The sequence below is a fragment of the Notothenia rossii genome (assembly GCF_949606895.1).
Source record: "Notothenia rossii genome assembly, chromosome: 5".
Taxonomy (NCBI): Eukaryota; Metazoa; Chordata; class Actinopteri; order Perciformes; family Nototheniidae; genus Notothenia; species Notothenia rossii.
Window position 1 is genome coordinate 92,421,262 of NC_136903.1, and position 17,040 is coordinate 92,438,301.

At 46.4% G+C, this 17,040-nt stretch overlaps 1 protein-coding gene across 5 annotated transcripts; it reads left to right on the top strand.

Annotated features, from left to right (window-relative positions):
* The first annotated feature begins 114 nt into the window (after window positions 1–114).
* LOC307041848 (E3 ubiquitin-protein ligase RNF182) lies at window positions 115–8,455 on the top strand. 5 transcript variants are annotated; one of them, XR_013808905.1, is made up of 9 exons: window positions 115–979; window positions 1,433–1,479; window positions 2,729–2,853; window positions 2,984–3,137; window positions 3,304–3,371; window positions 5,041–5,203; window positions 6,245–6,465; window positions 6,811–7,500; window positions 8,407–8,455. XR_013808905.1 is itself a non-coding variant. In XM_079685395.1 (8 exons), the coding sequence occupies exons 3-8, from the start codon at window positions 2,806–2,808 to the stop codon at window positions 6,985–6,987; spliced, it is 831 nt and encodes a 276-aa protein (XP_079541521.1). In that variant the 5' UTR covers window positions 115–1,168; window positions 1,433–1,479; window positions 2,729–2,805; the 3' UTR covers window positions 6,988–7,560. The 5 variants fall into 5 exon arrangements, 4 of the variants coding, with proteins under 4 accessions (XP_079541521.1, XP_079541520.1, XP_079541522.1 ...); XM_079685395.1 differs by lacking the exon at window positions 8,407–8,455 and having other exon boundaries at window positions 115–1,168; window positions 6,811–7,560; XM_079685394.1 differs by lacking the exon at window positions 8,407–8,455 and having other exon boundaries at window positions 6,811–7,560.
* The last annotated feature ends 8,585 nt before the right edge of the window (window positions 8,456–17,040 follow it).

The following is a 17,040-nucleotide window of genomic DNA, read 5'->3' on the forward strand; positions in this document are numbered from 1 at the left end:
ACCTTATATTTAGCGTTATACGGATTATTATTCATTATACAACTAAATATCCTCCTATTTGTTTCTATGCAGCTGCGGGCAGGTTGCCATGGTGACCCGGGCGCGCGTCCGCCCCGCCGGCCGCGCGCCTCGCAGAGAAGCAGAGACACGTACGGCGGTGAGTCACCGGGAAAACAACCGGCAAACGGCAACTAACGGAACGGAGACACACTGACAGACACGGTTAGCTTCTGTTAACTTCTGTTAGCATGTTTTTAGCTGCTGTTAGCTCCTGTTAGCGCCTTTTAGCTCTTCAGAAGGAGGGACGACACCAGACTGTTAATGAGACTGATGATGGAGAGCAACCACCGCAGTGTTGCTGCAACCTGACAGAGCAACTGCATCTACTATAACTCCAGCAACCTGACAGAGCAACTGCATCTACTATAACTCCAGCAACCTGACAGAGCAACTGCATCTACTATAACTCCAGCAACCTGACAGAGCAACTGCATCTACTATAACTACATCAACTACATCCACAGCAACCTGACAGAGCAACTGAATCTACAGCAACTACAAGTATGGCAACTGCAACTAGCAACCAGACTGTTGATGTTTGATGACAATTATGTTGCTTCAATCTGACAGCTTTCACAGAACCTGCAACTAAAGCAACCAGAGTTCAACTGCAGTGTTGTTGCAATTTAATGTGAGGAAGAAGCAACTTTAACTCCAGCAACTACACTTACTGCAACTTCACCTACTGCAACCAAAACCACAGGAACTAAAGTACAAACTATTATTAAAGACTTCAGCAACTAAGGCTACAGGAACTTGAGCTACAGCAACCTAAACTACTCCAACTAAAGCTGAAAAAACTTGGCCACCATGTTGCTTTGGTCAGAGGGAAGTACAGAAACTACATGAAAAGCAACTAGCAACCAGACTGTTGATGTCAAAACAGCAACTCCATCAATGTAACCCTCTTCATCAGCAGGTGAGCAGCAACACACCACTCAACTCTGAATACTGAGTTGCTGTCTTCACGTTTATTTAATGAGTTGCTCTGCTGCCGGTTGGAGTTAGTTCTGCAGAAAGTGAAATGATCCCATTTCAGTGAATCAGCTGATCAAACCATGTGATCACATCTCTTTCATCTGATTGGCTCATCTGAGGTCCAGCACAGGTAAAGCTGCTGCCATAGCAACAACAGCATCCCCAGTGTACCCTCCCCTAGTTATATAACAGCTGCAGTCTATAAATACACCTGTGTGTGTGTGTGTGTGTGTGTGTGTGTGTGTGTGTGTGTGTGTGTGTGTGTGTGTGTCTGTGTGTGTGTGTGTGTCCATCCAAGGTCTCTTCTTAGATTAACATCAACAATAAACTAGATGAGATAAATAGTTTTAAATGATTTGTGTCTGTCTGTCTGTCTGTCTGTCTGTCTGTGCAGTTGGCGTACTCTTGGACTGCCGGATTGATCAGCTGATCTGAAGTCAGGTAGTACCAACCAATCAGACAAACATCAACCGACATCCAGCTGCTTGCTAACACACATCCAGCATGCTAACACACATTTAGCATATAAAACACACATCCAACATGCTAACACACAACTAGCATGTAAAACACACATCTAGCATGCTAACACATCTAGCATGTAAAACATGCATCCAGCGTGCTAACACGCATCTAGCATGCTAACACACATTCAGGATGCTAACTCACATGTAGCATGCTAACACACAACCAGCGTGCTAACACACATCTAGCGTGTAAAACACACATCTAGCGTGTAAAACACACATCTAGCATGCTAACACACATCTAGCATGCTAACACACATCTAGCGTGTAAAACACACATCTAGCGTGTAAAACACACATCTAGCATGCTAACACACATCTAGCGTGTAAAACACACATCTAGCATGCTAACACACATCCAGCATGCTAACACACACCCAGCGTGCTAACGCACATATAGCATGCTAACATACACACATCTAGCATGCTAACACAGCTCCTGGTGCTTGTTGTGAAAGAGTTTGCTCACGGTTCTTAGTGTAATTCAAAAGAGTTATACATTATATTATGATTTAAAGGTGGGGTAGGTAAGTTTCAGAAACCGGCTCGAGATACACTTTTTGTTATATTCCATGGAATGCCCTTAACATCCCGATAGCAATGAATATCTGAAGTGCTTTGACAAAAAATCCATAAAAAAATGTCATCTGTGGAAGCCGTAATACTGTAAAAACTACAACCAATCCGTTTAGCCCGGATTGGATTGCCGCCCTGTCTGTCAGCCTTCCATCTCGTGCACGCACAAATGTATCTCGTGCCCTCATTGGGCATGCCCTCATTGCAGCAGTACTTCAATGACTCGCCAGCAACAGGCGGCCACTTTCACCATGGCAGAGTTAGGTTCAACATCGTCTACTGGTCGCAAAAGAAAAAATGTAACGGAGCAAATTAAGAACCAAAAGAAAGTGGAAACTAGGAGAAGTCAAACCAGAGTCAATATCGGAGTTGCTTTGGCTGTGTAGTATTGCTAACCTAGATGTGTTTAGCTTTGCCTGATATGTAACGTTACTGCAGCCTGCTCTCGCGGAGGAGGTGCTCTGTAAGGAAGTCTGAAGGAAGGGGCGGATTCTTTTTGGCTGTGTGCTTTCACATTTTAGTGCACTCGAGCCGGTTTCTGAAACTTACCTCCCCCACCTTTAAATAATTTCCCTTTTTGTCTCCAGTCAGCTGACAGGCTGAGTGAAGCCTCGGCCACCACCGCCCTGCTTCCTGGTTCAGGTGAAAACAACAGCCAATAGGAATGAGCCTGCTGAAAGAGGCGGAGCCTGGCCGGGAGATGGAAGCCAAGGTTAGATTTCCCTGAGAAGGAAACATATTAAACTCACTTCTTTAAACCCTAACTTTACTTGTTGTCTTCTTTATTTGTGTGTGTGTAACGCTTTATGAATAACGGTATTGTTATAATGACTCCTCTTCAGGTGCAGACCTGGGCTCAGTCTCTGGTTTACACTCTGGAGGAGCTGGAGTGTAAAATCTGCTACAACCGCTACGACACTCGCAGCCGTAAACCCAAAGTTCTGGGCTGCCTGCACCGAGTCTGTGCCAAGTGTCTGAAGAAGATGGTCGACATGGGTGAGTTCCCTTCAGGTCCTTTAGTGAGATGGCACTGTACTAATGAACCAATGAGATAGCAGCATTCTAATGAACCAATGAGATAGCAGCATTCTAATGAACCAATGAGATGGCAGCATTCTAATGAACCAATGAGATAACGTTGATGATTCTGATTGATCTTCAGGAGAGTCTTCGCCGTCCGTCATCAGCTGTCCGTTCTGCCGCCACGAGACCAACGTCCCCGACGAGGAGGTGAGGCTTTACTGAGGAGGGGAGGCTTGACTAACGAGGAGGTGAGGCTTTACTGAGGAGGCGAGGCTTGACTAACGAGGAGGTGAGGCTTTACTGAGGAGGTGAGGCTTTACTGAGGAGGGGAGGCTTGACTAACGAGGAGGTGAGGCTTGACTAACGAGGAGGTGAGGCTTTACTGAGGAGGGGATGCTTGACTAACGAGGAGGTGAGGCTTTACTGAGGAGGGGAGGCTTTACTAACGAGGAGGTGAGGCTTTACTAACGAGGAGGTGAGGCTTTACTAACGAGGAGACGAGACTTTACTAACGAGGAGTTATAAACAAGGAGGTGAGGCTTTACTAACGAGGAGGTGAGGCTCTGTTAACGAGGAGGTGAGGCTTTACTAACGAGGAGGTGAGGCTTTACTAATGAGGAGGTGAGGCTTTACTAACGAGGAGGTGAGGTTTTATTAACAAGGAGTTATAAACGAGGAGGTGAGGCTTTATTAGCGAGGAGGTGAGACTAGGGAACTCTATTAACGAGGAGGTGAGACTAGGGAACTCTATTAACGAGGAGGTGAGACTAGGGAACTCTATTAACGAGGAGGTGAGGCTAGGGAACTCTATTAACGAGGAGGTGAGACTAGGGAACTCTATTAACGAGGAGGTGAGACTAGGGAACTCTATTAATGAGGAGGTGAGACTAGGGAACTCTATTAAAGAGGAGGTGAGGCTAGGGAACTCTATTAACGAGGAGGTGAGACTAGGGAACTCTATTAAAGAGGAGGTGAGGCTAGGGAACTCTATTAACGAGGAGGTGAGACTAGGGAACTCTATTAACGAGGAGGTGAGGCTAGGGAACTCTATTAACGAGGAGGTGAGACTAGGGAACTCTATTAACGAGGAGGTGAGGCTAGGGAACTCTATTAACGAGGAGGTGAGACTAGGGAACTCTATTAACGAGGAGGTGAGGCTAGGGAACTCTATTAACGAGGAGGTGAGGCTAGGGAACTCTATTAACGAGGAGGTGAGGCTAGGGAACTCTATTAACGAGGAGGTGAGACTAGGGAACTCTATTAACGAGGAGGTGAGGCTAGGGAACTCTATTAACGAGGAGGTGAGACTAGGGAACTCTATTAACGAGGAGGTGAGGCTAGGGAACTCTATTAACGAGGAGGTGAGACTAGGGAACTCTATTAACGAGGAGGTGAGACTAGGGAACTCTATTAACGAGGAGGTGAGACTAGGGAACTCTATTAACGAGGAGGTGAGGCTAGGGAACTCTATTAACGAGGAGGTGAGACTAGGGAACTCTATTAACGAGGAGGTGAGGCTAGGGAACTCTATTAACGAGGAGGTGAGGCTAGGGAACTCTATTAACGAGGAGGTGAGGCTAGGGAACTCTATTAACGAGGAGGTGAGACTAGGGAACTCTATTAACGAGGAGGTGAGGCTAGGGAACTCTATTAACGAGGAGGTGAGACTAGGGAACTCTATTAACGAGGAGGTGAGGCTAGGGAACTCTATTAACGAGGAGGTGAGGCTAGGGAACTCTATTAACGAGGAGGTGAGGCTAGGGAACTCTATTAACGAGGAGGTGAGGCTAGGGAACTCTATTAACGAGGAGGTGAGGCTAGGGAACTCTATTAACGAGGAGGTGAGGCTAGGGAACTCTTTCTGTTTCGTCTTCAGGTGTGGTTGATGGAGGACGACCGACACATCCTGGCTGTTCTGTCGTGGCAGGAACGAGCCCGCCGAGGAGGAGGAGGAGGAGGAGGAGGAGGAGGAGGAGGAGGAGGAGGAGGAGGAGGAGAAGGAGGGCGTGAGGTGGTGCTCAATCCCAGCAGTCTGACCGGTAAAATCACATTGCTTGTTGGAGCCAAAATGCTACTTAGCCTGAGTTTATTATTTGTTTATGTTCCTTTTATTTGTATTTGTTGAGCACTTCCGGTAATCGTCACATGGGTGTGGTTTGTGTATATTAGTCACCTGTTACACGTCGGTGCGGATGACAGGTTAGCTTGCGCTGACATTTTTTCTGTTGACTGTTTTGGTCCTTCTAAGGCCACACGGAGACGATTTCAGTTGTATCCGCTAAAGTTCTTTATCTTATAGACAGTTCGTCCACACAAAGCCGAAACGGAGCCGCGACTTCGGAGCCTCCGAAACCGATAAACGTTTAAACCGGCTCCCAAAGTGGGCAAGTCTGGAGACGACACGCTTGCGGCTCCGTGTGTACGCCCTATACGATCTTTTCCTGAATCGATGACGCCATAGCCCCGCCTCTCCCCACCTCTCCTGCTCACCCCCGCGTCATTGCTGATGCGTTTCGCCAACAACAACAACAATGGCGGATCACAGGGTTGTGTTCGTGCTCCAGACGCTACTGACCGTGATACAGATGTTAGTGCAAAATCTACAGCTGTTTGATTATGCCTTATGCCCATGCTCAGGGGTCTTCTTCGCTGCTTTTGGTGTATTTTGTGGCGGAAGTACAGTGCCACTTACAGGCCCGGCATATGTACTACAGCGCCTCCAGCGGGTCGAGCGGTTTCGTTGGACGGACACATTTCTTGAGCCGATTCCGTGTGGACGGAAGACTTTTTTGAAATCGACTTTGGTTCGATTTTCTCATTGAAAACGCGTTGCAGCATAAAGCTCTCGGCGACTCAAACTGAAATGGGAATTGAGCTGCCTCGTTGCTAGATGTCCGTGTTTAGGCTCCTGAGCTCCTGACAGTAACATCATTACATGACATGTTACTTGTTAGACACTTTTATCCGAAGTGACTTACATACTCAATAATGTGAACAATCCCCACAGGAGCACTTTGGGGTGAAGTGTCTCAGGGACACAACGACATGCTGACTGCATCATCTGTCCCTCTCTCCCCCAGCAGGAGGTGCCGTGTCTCCCTGCTCCTCAAACTGTCTGGTGATCACCATCATGGAGCTCCCTGCAGACTCCCCGTCCTCTGAGTCCCTGAGCATGGTGGATGTGGTGGAGGTTTACCGCCCCCCCAGCCTGGAGTCCCTGCCCTGCAGCCTGCCGGCTCACAAGTGTCGCGCCTGGACGTCTCGCAGTTTCCCGCGCTTCCTGCTGGGGGCACTGTGTCTGGTGAGGAGGCTCTACTAATAGCTGCAGTTAATGTGTCACTGCCTCTGGGGATCTACTACAGGAAGTAACTGTGTCCTTGATGCAGGTTTTCTTCAGCTCACTGCCTCTTGGGATCTACCTGAATGATCTAACCCTGTCCTTGTTTGCAGGTGTACTTCAGCTCTCTGCCTCTAGGGATCTACCTGCTGATGATCTAACCCTGTCCTTGTTTGCAGGTGTACTTCAGCTCTCTGCCTCTGGGGATCTACCTGAATGATCTAACCCTGTCCTTGTTTGCAGTTGTACTTCAGCTCTCTGCCTCTAGGGATCTACCTGCTGATTATCTAACCCTGTCCTTGTTTGCAGGTGTACTTCAGCTCTCTGCCTCTGGGGATCTACCTGCTGATGATCGGGCGGCTGTGGCTCGGCGTGGTGCTTGTCAGTCTGGTTCCCTCCACGCTGCTGCTGCTCGTGCTCTACGGCTTCTGTCAGTGTTTGTGCCATGAGCTGATGGAGGCATTGGCAACACGCCGACACACATAACAAACACATCGCCAAGACAACAACACAGCTGCCATGGCAACAACGTACAACAACCGAAAACAACGAACCACACACTGTTTATAACCTGCTGACCTGACGTAACACTTTGGTTTGTGGACTACGGTTTTGAAGCCTTGAGTTTAGCGCTTTCACTGTGGCCATCTTGATTTTTTGTCGTCAGCCTCTTGTTTATTGCAACCAGCATTACAATGTAAATGCTAACATTGATGAAGTGAGAACCGAACTGTGAAAGGGTTAAAGTTGTGAGATGAAAACATGAACAACACTGTAGTAATCACAGGTAGCCCCGCCCTGAAGCATACGCTGCTTTATCGTCTATTCTAAACGGGACCATAACTCACTAAATGACCATCATGCTGTGTTGAAGAAGACAGAAGTAGATACATTCACTCATCAGAAAAATGACCTACAATAGACATAGACTTCTACACAATCTGAGCTAATAAAGAGAGAAGTAGGAACATTTCCTCATAGACTTCTATACAATCTGAGGTAATAAAGAGAGAAGTAGGAACATTTCCTCATAGACTTCTACACAATCTAAGGTAATAAAGAGAGAGAGAAGTAGGAACATTTCCCCATAGACTTCTATACAATCTGAGGTAATAAAGAGAGATAGAAGTAGGAACATTTCCTCATAGACTTCTCTACAATCTGAGGTAATAAAGAGAGAGAGAAGTAGGAACATTTCCTCATAGACTTCTCTACAATCTGAGGTAATAAAGAGAGAGAGAAGTAGGAACATTTCCTCTTAGACTTCTATACAATCTGAGGTAATAAAGAGAGAGAGAAGTAGGAACATTTCCTCATAGACTTCTCTACAATCTGAGGTAATAAAGAGAGAAGTAGGAACATTTCCTCATAGACTTCTCTACAATCTGAGGAAATAAAGAGAGAGAGAGAAGTAGGAACATTTCCTCATAGACTTCTCTACAATCTGAGGTAATAAAGAGAGAAGTAGGAACATTTCCTCATAGACTTCTCTACAATCTGAGGTAATAAAGAGAGAGAGAGAAGTAGGAACATTTCCTCATAGACTTCTCTACAATCTGAGGTAATAAAGAGAGAAGTAGGAACATTTCCTCATAGACTTCTCTACAATCTGAGGTAATAAAGAGAGAGAGAGAAGTAGGAACATTTCATCATAGACTTCTATACAATCTGAGGTAATAAAGAGAGAGAGAGAAGTAGGAACATTTCCTCATAGACTTCTCTACAATCTGAGGTAATAAAGAGAGAGAGAGAAGTAGGAACATTTCCTCATAGACTTCTATACAATCTGAGGTAATAAAGAGAGAGAGAAGTAGGAACATTTCCTCATAGACTTCTCTACAATCTGAGGTAATAAAGAGAGAGAGAAGTAGGAACATTTCCTCATATACTTCTCTACAATCTGAGGTAATAAAGAGAGAGAGAAGTAGGAACATTTCCTCATAGACTTCTATACAATCTGAGGTAATAAAGAGAGAGGGAAGTAGGAACATTCCCTCATAGACTTCTATACAATCTGAGGTAATAAAGAGAGAGAGAAGTAGGAACATTTCATCATAGACTTCTATACAATCTGAGGTAATAAAGAGAGAGAGAGAAGTAGGAACATTTCATCATAGACTTCTATACAATCTGAGGTAATAAAGAGAGAGAGAAGAAGGAACATTTCCTCATAGACTTCTATACAATCTGAGGTAATAAAGAGAGAGAGAAGTAGGAACATTTCCTCAGACTTCTCTACAATCTGAGGTAATAAAGAGAGAGAGAAGTAGGAACATTCCCTCATAGACTTCTCTACAATCTGAGGTAATAAAGAGAGAGAGAAGTAGGAACATTTCCTCATAGACTTCTATACAATCTGAGGTAATAAAGAGAGAGAGAAGTAGGAACATTTCCTCATAGACTTCTATACAATCTGAGGTAATAAAGAGAGAAAGAGAAGTAGGAACATTTCCCCATAGACTTCTATACAATCTGAGGTAATAAAGAGAGAAAGAGAAGTAGGAACATTTCCCCATAGACTTCTATACAATCTGAGGTAATAAAGAGAGAGAGAGAAGTAGGAACATTTCCTCATAGACTTCTCTACAATCTGAGGTAATAAAGAGAGAAAGAGAAGTAGGAACATTTCCCCATAGACTTCTATACAATCTGAGGTAATAAAGAGAGAGAGAAGTAGGAAAATTTTTTCTCATATACTTCTCTACAATCTGAGGTAATAAAGAGAGAGAGAAGTAGGAACATTTCCTCATAGACTTCTATACAATCTGAGGTAATAAAGAGAGAGAAGTAGGAACATTTCCTCATAGACTTCTCTACAATCTGAGGTAATAAAGAGAGAGAGAAGTAGGAACATTTCCTCATAGACTTCTCTACAATCTGAGGTAATAAAGAGAGAGAGAGAGAAGTGGGAACATTTTCTCATAGACTTCTCTACAATCTGAGGTAATCAAGAGAGAGAGAGAAGTAGGAACATTTCCTCATAGACTTCTCTACAATCTGAGGTAATAAAGAGAGAGAGAGAAGTAGGAACATTTCCTCATAGACTTCTCTACAATCTGAGGTAATAAAGAGAGAGAGAAGTAGGAACATTTCCTCATAGACTTCTATACAATCTGAGGTAATAAAGAGAGAGAGAGAAGTAGGAACATTTCTTCATAGACTTCTATACAATCTGAGGTAATAAAGAGAGAGAGAGAAGTAGGAACATTTCTTCATAGACTTCTATACAATCTGAGGTAATAAAGAGAGAAGTAGGAACATTTCCTCATAGACTTCTATACAATTTGAGGTAATAAAGAGAGAGAGAAGTAGGAACATTTCCTCATAGACTTCTATATAATTTGAGGTAATAAAGAGAGAAGTAGGAACATTTCCTCATAGACTTCTATACAATCTGAGTGGCGACATTAGAGATAAAGCAGCTCTAAGGCTTTTTGCTGGCTGACATCACACTCACCCGCCTGCCTCCAAACACCAGCATTAACCCCGCCCCCTGTAAGGCTACAGCCAATCAGAGCAAGACCAGGTGATGACAGCGTCACAGAGAAGGAGCGGAGTCTCTCTCTTTTCTCTGTATTGCCCCCTTCTGAACATTCAGCTTATGTCATAGGTGTGTTGTGAGCCAATCAGTGAGGACATCTGTGAGCGAAACAGAGATGACATCTGTAAGCCAATGGAAAAGGAGAACTGTGGGCCAATCAGAGAGGAGAACTGTGACCCGAGATCAGAGATGACATCTGTGAGCCAATGGGAGAGGAGAACTGTGGGCCAATCAGAGAGGAGAACTGTGACCCGAGATCAGAGAGGACATCGTCGAGCCAATCAGAGAGGAGAACTTTGGGACAATCATTTAGGAGAGCTGTAAGCCAATCAGACAGGAGAACTGTAAGCCAATCAGAGAGGACATATATCTGTTAGCCAATGGGAGAGGAGAACTTCGAGCCAATTGGGGAGGACCTCTGTGAGGCATCAAAGAAGAGAACTATAAGCCAATCAGGGAGGAGAACCGTGGGCCAATCAGAGAGGACATCTTTGATTGTTAAAGCTGTTTAATATATGAATCTCTGGCATTTATTAAATCCTCTTTTTTTCTCCAGAGTCGGGGCTTTGAATAATTGAGAGTTACTGTTCAGCTGAGTAATGGCTTTATCGGCTCTCAAACAGACGCCTGCTCAAACCTGCGCCTATGCTAAGCTAACAGTTTCCCCCTGCTTGCAGCCTTTGTGCTAAGCTAACAGTTTCCCACTGCTTGCAGCCTTTGTGCTAAGCTAAACAGTCGGAAATAAACTGAAAATATATTTATCAATGTTATTTACTCTTCTATAATACCTGAGCAGCAACTGTTTACACATTATCCTCATTACATACTGTATGTCTGAGTATGTAGAGAATTACTCAGCATTTTCCAAAGGCTAACGGCCCATCTACACTACAGGCATCAAAAAATCTTGAAGCTGGGCGTGTCTGAAGCTTGGCGATTTTTTGCGAGCAACGCGACCAACAACCAATCACATGAATGTCCCGCCCCCGACATACAAAGCAATAGCAATGTTAAAACGAAGTAAACTGGATATAAACTCCCCAAACAGGCGAAAACCTACCAGTTTCACCCACTGTCTCTGCCACCTCCCTCCATGCCTGGTTCCTCCGGTTTGTATCCCGGTAAATAGTTCTGGTCGTAAAGAACCGGGTGATTTGCTACCGTAATATCTCGTTTGGAATATGAGGAAATGAACTGCGGTCTGGCTCTCCCAGCTTGCACGCGGTTTGATTGGCTGCGCTTGCACTGGCGGGATTTGCATAAACGGGATTTGATTGGCTGATGCCAAGCATCGAGCCTCAAAAGTTGAACATTGTTCAACTTTTGATGCCGATAGATGCTCGTGATGCTTGCAAAGCCATGCCATGCTCCCCACAATGCAGTTCGGCGAAGATTAAAAATCTTCTACGTCACCCCATTCAAGTGAATGGGCGAAGCGTTGAAACCATTTTTCGATGCCTGTAGTGTAGACGGGCCGCAACACTTCAAAGAAGCTCTCAAAACTCACTTAGCTTTCAAACTCTGATTAACAACCCCATACTTTACACTTTGATTAGGACTACTGTTTGTGTTTTTGGTTTCCTCTGTGCTGCGTCTTTGAACATTAGGAGAAGCGCTATAAAAAATGTATTATTATTATTAGTGCATGCGGATACGGCAGCCTCTCGTTAGCCTTGTGTCTCGATAGCCTTGTGTCACGATAGCCTTGTGTCTCGATAGCCTTGTGTCTCGATAGCCTTGTGTCTCGTTAGCCTTGTGTCTCGATAGCCTTGTGTCTCGTGTTCCTTGTGTCACGATAGCCTTGTGTCTCGTTAGCCTTGTGTCTCGATAGCCTTGTGTCTCGTTAGCCTTGTGTCACGATAGCCTTGTGTCTCGATAGCCTTGTGTCTCGATAGCCTTGTGTCTCGATAGCCTTGTGTCTCGTTAGCCTTGTGTCTCGATAGCCTTGTGTCACGTTAGCCTTGTGTCTCGATAGCCTTGTGTCACGATAGCCTTGTGTCTCGATAGCCTTGTGTCACAATAGCCTTGTGTCCTGTGTCTCGATAGCCTTGTGTCTCGATAACCTTGTGTCACAATAGCCTTGTGTCATGATAGCCTTGTGTCACGGTAGCCTTGTGTCACGATAGCCTTGTGTCACGATAGCCTTGTGTCACGATAGCCTTGTGTCACGGTAGCCTTGTGTCATGATAGCGTTGTGTCTCGATAGCCTTGTGTCTCGATAGCCTTGTGTCACGATAACCTTGTGTCACGATAGCCTTGTGTCCTGTGTCTCGATAGCCTTGTGTCTCGATAACCTTGTGTCACGATAGCCTTGTGTCACGATAGCCTTGTGCCCTGTGTCACGATAACCTTGTGTCACGATAGCCTTGTGTCACGATAGCCTTGTGTCTCAATAGCCTTGTGTCCTGTGTCACGATAACCTTGTGTCACGATAACCTTGTGTCACGATAGCCTTGTGTCACGATAGCCTTGTGTCTCAATAGCCTTGTGTCACAATAGCCTTGTGTCTCAATAGCCTTGTGTCCTGTGTCACGATAACCTTGTGTCACGATAACCTTGTGTCACGATAGCCTTGTGTCACGATAGCCTTGTGTCTCAATAGCCTTGTGTCACGATAACCTTGTGTCTCAATAGCCTTGCGTCACAATAGCCTTGTGTCACAATAGCCTTGTGTCTCAATAGCCTTGTGTCACAATAGCCTTGTGTCTCGATAGCCTTGTGCCTAGATAGCCTTGTGTCACAATAGCCTTGTGTCTCGATAGCCTTGTGCCTCGATAGCCTTGTGTCTCAATAGCCTTGTGTCACGATAGCCTTGTGTCACGATAGCCTTGTGTCACGATAGCCTTGTGTCCTGTGTCTCAATAGCCTTGTGTCTCAATAACCTTGTGTCACGATAGCCTTATGTCTCAATAGCCTTGTGTCTCAATAGCCTTGTGTCACGATAGCCTTGTTTCCTGTGTCTCGTTAGCCTTGTGTCACGATAGCCTTGTGTCTCGTTAGCCTTGTGTCTCGTTAGCCTTGTGCCTCGATAGCCTTGTGTCTCGTTAGCCTTGTGTCTCGTTAGCCTTGTGTCTCGTTAGCCTTGTGTCTCGTTAGTCTTGTGTCTCGTTAGTCTTGTGTCTTGGGTCTCGATAGCCTTGTATCTCGATAGCCTTGTGTCTCGATAGCCTTGTGTCTCGATAGCCTTGTGTCTCGTGTCTCGTTAGCCTTGTGTCTCGATAGCCTTGTGTCCTGTGTCTCGTTAGCCTTGTGTCTCGTTAGCCTTGTGTCTCGTTAGTCTTGTGTCTCGTTAGTCTTGTGTCTTGTGTCTCGATAGCCTTGTGTCTCGATAGCCTTGTGTCTCGTTAGTCTTGTGTCTTGTGTCTCGATAGCCTTGTGTCTCGTTAGCCTTGTGTCTCGTTAGTCTTGTGTCTCGTTAGTCTTGTGTCTCGTTAGTCTCTTGTGTCTCGATAGCCTTGTGTCTCGTTAGTCTTGTGTCTTGTGTCTCGATAGCCTTGTGTTTCGATAGCCTTGTGTCTCGATAGCCTTGTGTCTCGTTAGCCTTGTGTCTCGATTGCCTTTTGTCTCGTTAGTGTTGTGTCTTGTGTCTCGATAGCCTTGTGTCTCGTGTCTCGTTAGCCTTGTGTCTCGATAGCCTTGTGTCTCGATAGCCTTGTGTCTCGATAGCCTTGTGTCTCGTGTCTCGTGTCTCGTTAGCCTTGTGTCTTCTGGTGACCTGTCATAACACACCTGTGCACTTAGAGTGACTTCCTGTCTGTAAACACCTGACGCACGCCATCTGTGCAGGTGAGCTCCTGACAGACGGAGCTGAGGGTAAAACAAAGAGCCTCCTGGGAGGACCTCAGCTGTTAATTAAAACCTGACAATCCCCAGAGAAGAAGAGTAGTGTTTTTAGAAACCGGCCTGAAACCACAGAAGAAGAAGCGGGTGGATGGAGTCAGCAGCAGGTAGGACGACGGAGACCAAAAACATAGAAATTATTTTAATTATATATTTATATATGTTTGTATCTCAACTTCTTTTAATGTTTTAATAGATCACAGATTATTGGAGATTATATTACTGTTGTTTTTAAGGTAATTCTATATAACTTGGAGTCAATGGAAAATAAATGACGCAGCAGCAGCAGCAGCAGCAGCAGCAGCAGCAGCAGCAGTAACTGAGTACATTACTGTACTTAAGTACAATTTAGAGGTACTTGTACTTTACCTGAATATTTCCATGTTATGCTAGTGTGTACTTCTACTCCACTACATTCACTTAATACCTTTAGTTACTTTACAGATTTCTCACCTGTCTCTCTCACCCGTCTCTCTCTCTCTGTCTCTCTCTCACCTGTCCCTCTCTCTCTCTCTCACCTCACCTCCTCTCACCTGTCTGTCTCTCACCTGTCTCTCCTCTCACCTGTCTCTCTCTCTCTCTCTCTCTCTCACCTCACCTCCTCTCTCCTGTCTGTCTCTCACCTGTCTCTCCTCTCACCTGTCTCTCTCTCACATCTCTCTCCTCTCACCTGTCTTTCTCTCGTCTGTCTCTCTGACCTGTCTCTCTGACCTGTCTCTCTCACCTGTCTCGCTCACCTGTCTCTCCTCTCACACTCTCTCTCACTTGTCTCTCCTCTCACCTCTCTCTCTCACCTGTCTCTCTCACCTGTCTCTCTCTCTCACACTCTCTCTCACCTGTCTCTCTCTCAAATGTCTCTCATCTCACCTCTCTCTCTATCACCTGTCTCTCTCACCTGTCTCTCTCTCTCACACTCTCTCTCACCTGTCTCTCTCTCAAATGTCTCTCATCTCACCTCTCTCTCACCTCTCTCTCTCTCACCTGTCTCTCCTCTCACCTGTCTCTCTCACCTGTCCCTCTCACCTGTCTCTCTCACCTGTCTCTCACCTCTCTCTCTCATCTGTCTCTCTCACCTGTCTCTCCTCTCACCTCTCTCACCTGTCTCTCCTCTCACCTGTCTCTCTCACCTGTCTCTCTCAACTCTCTCTCTCACCTGTCTCTCTCACCTGTCTCTCTCACCTGTCTCTCTCAACTCTCTCTCTCACATGTCTCTCACACCTGTCTCTCTCTCACATGTCTCTCTCACCTGTCTCTCACCTGTCTCTTCCTCTCACCTCTCTCTCTCACCTGTCTCTTCCTCTCACCTCTCTCTCTCACCTCTCTCTCTCACCTGTCTCTCTCACCTGTCTCTCCTCTCACCTCTCTCTCTCACCTGTCTCTCTCACCTGTCTCTCTCACCTGTCTCTCTCACCTGTCCCTCTCACCTGTCTCTCTCACCTGTCTCTCACCTCTCTCTCTCATCTGTCTCTCTCACCTGTCTCTCCTCTCACCTGTCTCTCTCACCTGTCTCTCTCAACTCTCTCTCTCACCTGTCTCTCACACCTGTCTCTCTCTCACATGTCTCTCTCACCTGTCTCTGTCACCTGTCTCTTCCTCTCACCTCTCTCTCTCACCTCTCTCTCTCACCTGTCTCTCTCACCTGTCTCTCCTCTCACCTGTCTCTCCTCTCACCTGTCTCTCACCTGTCTCTCTTTCTCACCTCTCTCTCTCACCTGTCTCTCTCTCTCACCTGTCTCTCCTCTCACCTGTCTCTCACCTGTCTCTCTTTCTCACCTCTCTCTCTCACATGTCTCTCTCACCTCTCTCTCTCACCTGTCTCTCCTCTCACCTGTCTCTCCTCTCACCTGTCTCTCACCTGTCTCTCTTTCTCACCTCTCTCTCTCACCTGTCTCTCTCTCTCACCTGTCTCTCCTCTCACCTGTCTCTCACCTGTCTCTTCCTCTCACCTCTCTCTCTCACATGTCTCTCTCACCTCTCTCTCTCACCTGTCTCTTCCTCTCACCTCTCTCTCTCACCTCTCTCTCTCACCTGTCTCTCTCACCTGTCTCTCCTCTCACCTGTCTCTCCTCTCACCTGTCTCTCACCTGTCTCTCTTTCTCACCTCTCTCTCTCACCTGTCTCTCTCTCTCACCTGTCTCTCCTCTCACCTGTCTCTCACCTGTCTCTCTTTCTCACCTCTCTCTCTCACCTGTCTCTCTCTCTCACCTGTCTCTCTCACCCCTCTCTCTCTCTCTCTCTCTCACCTCACCTCACCTCCTCTCACCTGTCTGTCTCTCACCTGTCTCTCCTCTCACCTGTCTCTCTCTCTCTGTCTCTCTCTCACCTCACCTCCTCTCTCCTGTCTGTCTCTCACCTGTCTCTCTCTCACATCTCTCTCCTCTCACCTGTCTTTCTCTCGTCTGTCTCTCTGACCTGTCTCTCTCACCTGTCTCGCTCACCTGTCTCTCTCTCAAATGTCTCTCCTCTCACCTCTCTCTCTCACCTGTCTCGCTCACCTGTCTCTCTCTCAAATGTCTCTCCTCTCACCTCTCTCTCTCACCTGTCTCTCTCACCTGTCTCTCTCACCTGTCTCGCTCACCTGTCTCTCTCTCAAATGTCTCTCCTCTCACCTCTCTCTCTCACCTGTCTCGCTCACCTGTCTCTCTCTCAAATGTCTCTCCTCTCACCTCTCTCTCTCACCTGTCTCTCTGACCTGTCTCTCTCACCTGTCTCGCTCACCTGTCTCTCTCTCAAATGTCTCTCCTCTCACCTCTCTCTCTCACCTCTCTCTCTCTCACCTCTCTCTCTCTCACCTGTCTCTCCTCTCACCTGTCTCTCTCACCTGTCCCTCTCACCTGTCTCTCTCACCTGTCTCTCCTCTCACCTCTCTCTCTCACCTGTCTCTCTCAACTCTCTCTCTCACCTGTCTCTCTCACCTGTCCCTCTCACCTGTCTCTCTCACCTGTCTCTCACCTCTCTCTCTCATCTGTCTCTCTCACCTGTCTCTCTCTCTCACCTGTCTCTCTCACCTGTCTCTCCTCTCACCTGTCTCTCCTCTCACCTGTCTCTCTCACCTGTCTCTCTCAACTCTCTCTCTCACCTGTCTCTCTCACCTGTCCCTCTCACCTGTCTCTCTCACCTGTCTCTCACCTCTCTCTCTCATCTGTCTCTCTCACCTG

What these genes read in the sequence shown, in the direction of transcription:
- LOC307041848 (XM_079685395.1), top strand. Translation starts at nt 2,806, where the DNA reads ATGAGCCTGCTGAAAGAGGCGGAGCCTGGCCGGGAGATGGAAGCCAAG. An exon ending in GCCGGGAGATGGAAGCCAAG is followed by an intron (nt 2,854 to 2,983) that starts GTTAGATTTCCC and finishes ACTCCTCTTCAG; the next exon opens with GTGCAGACCTGGGCTCAGTC. An exon ending in TGCTGGGGGCACTGTGTCTG is followed by an intron (nt 6,466 to 6,810) that starts GTGAGGAGGCTC and finishes CCTTGTTTGCAG; the next exon opens with GTGTACTTCAGCTCTCTGCC.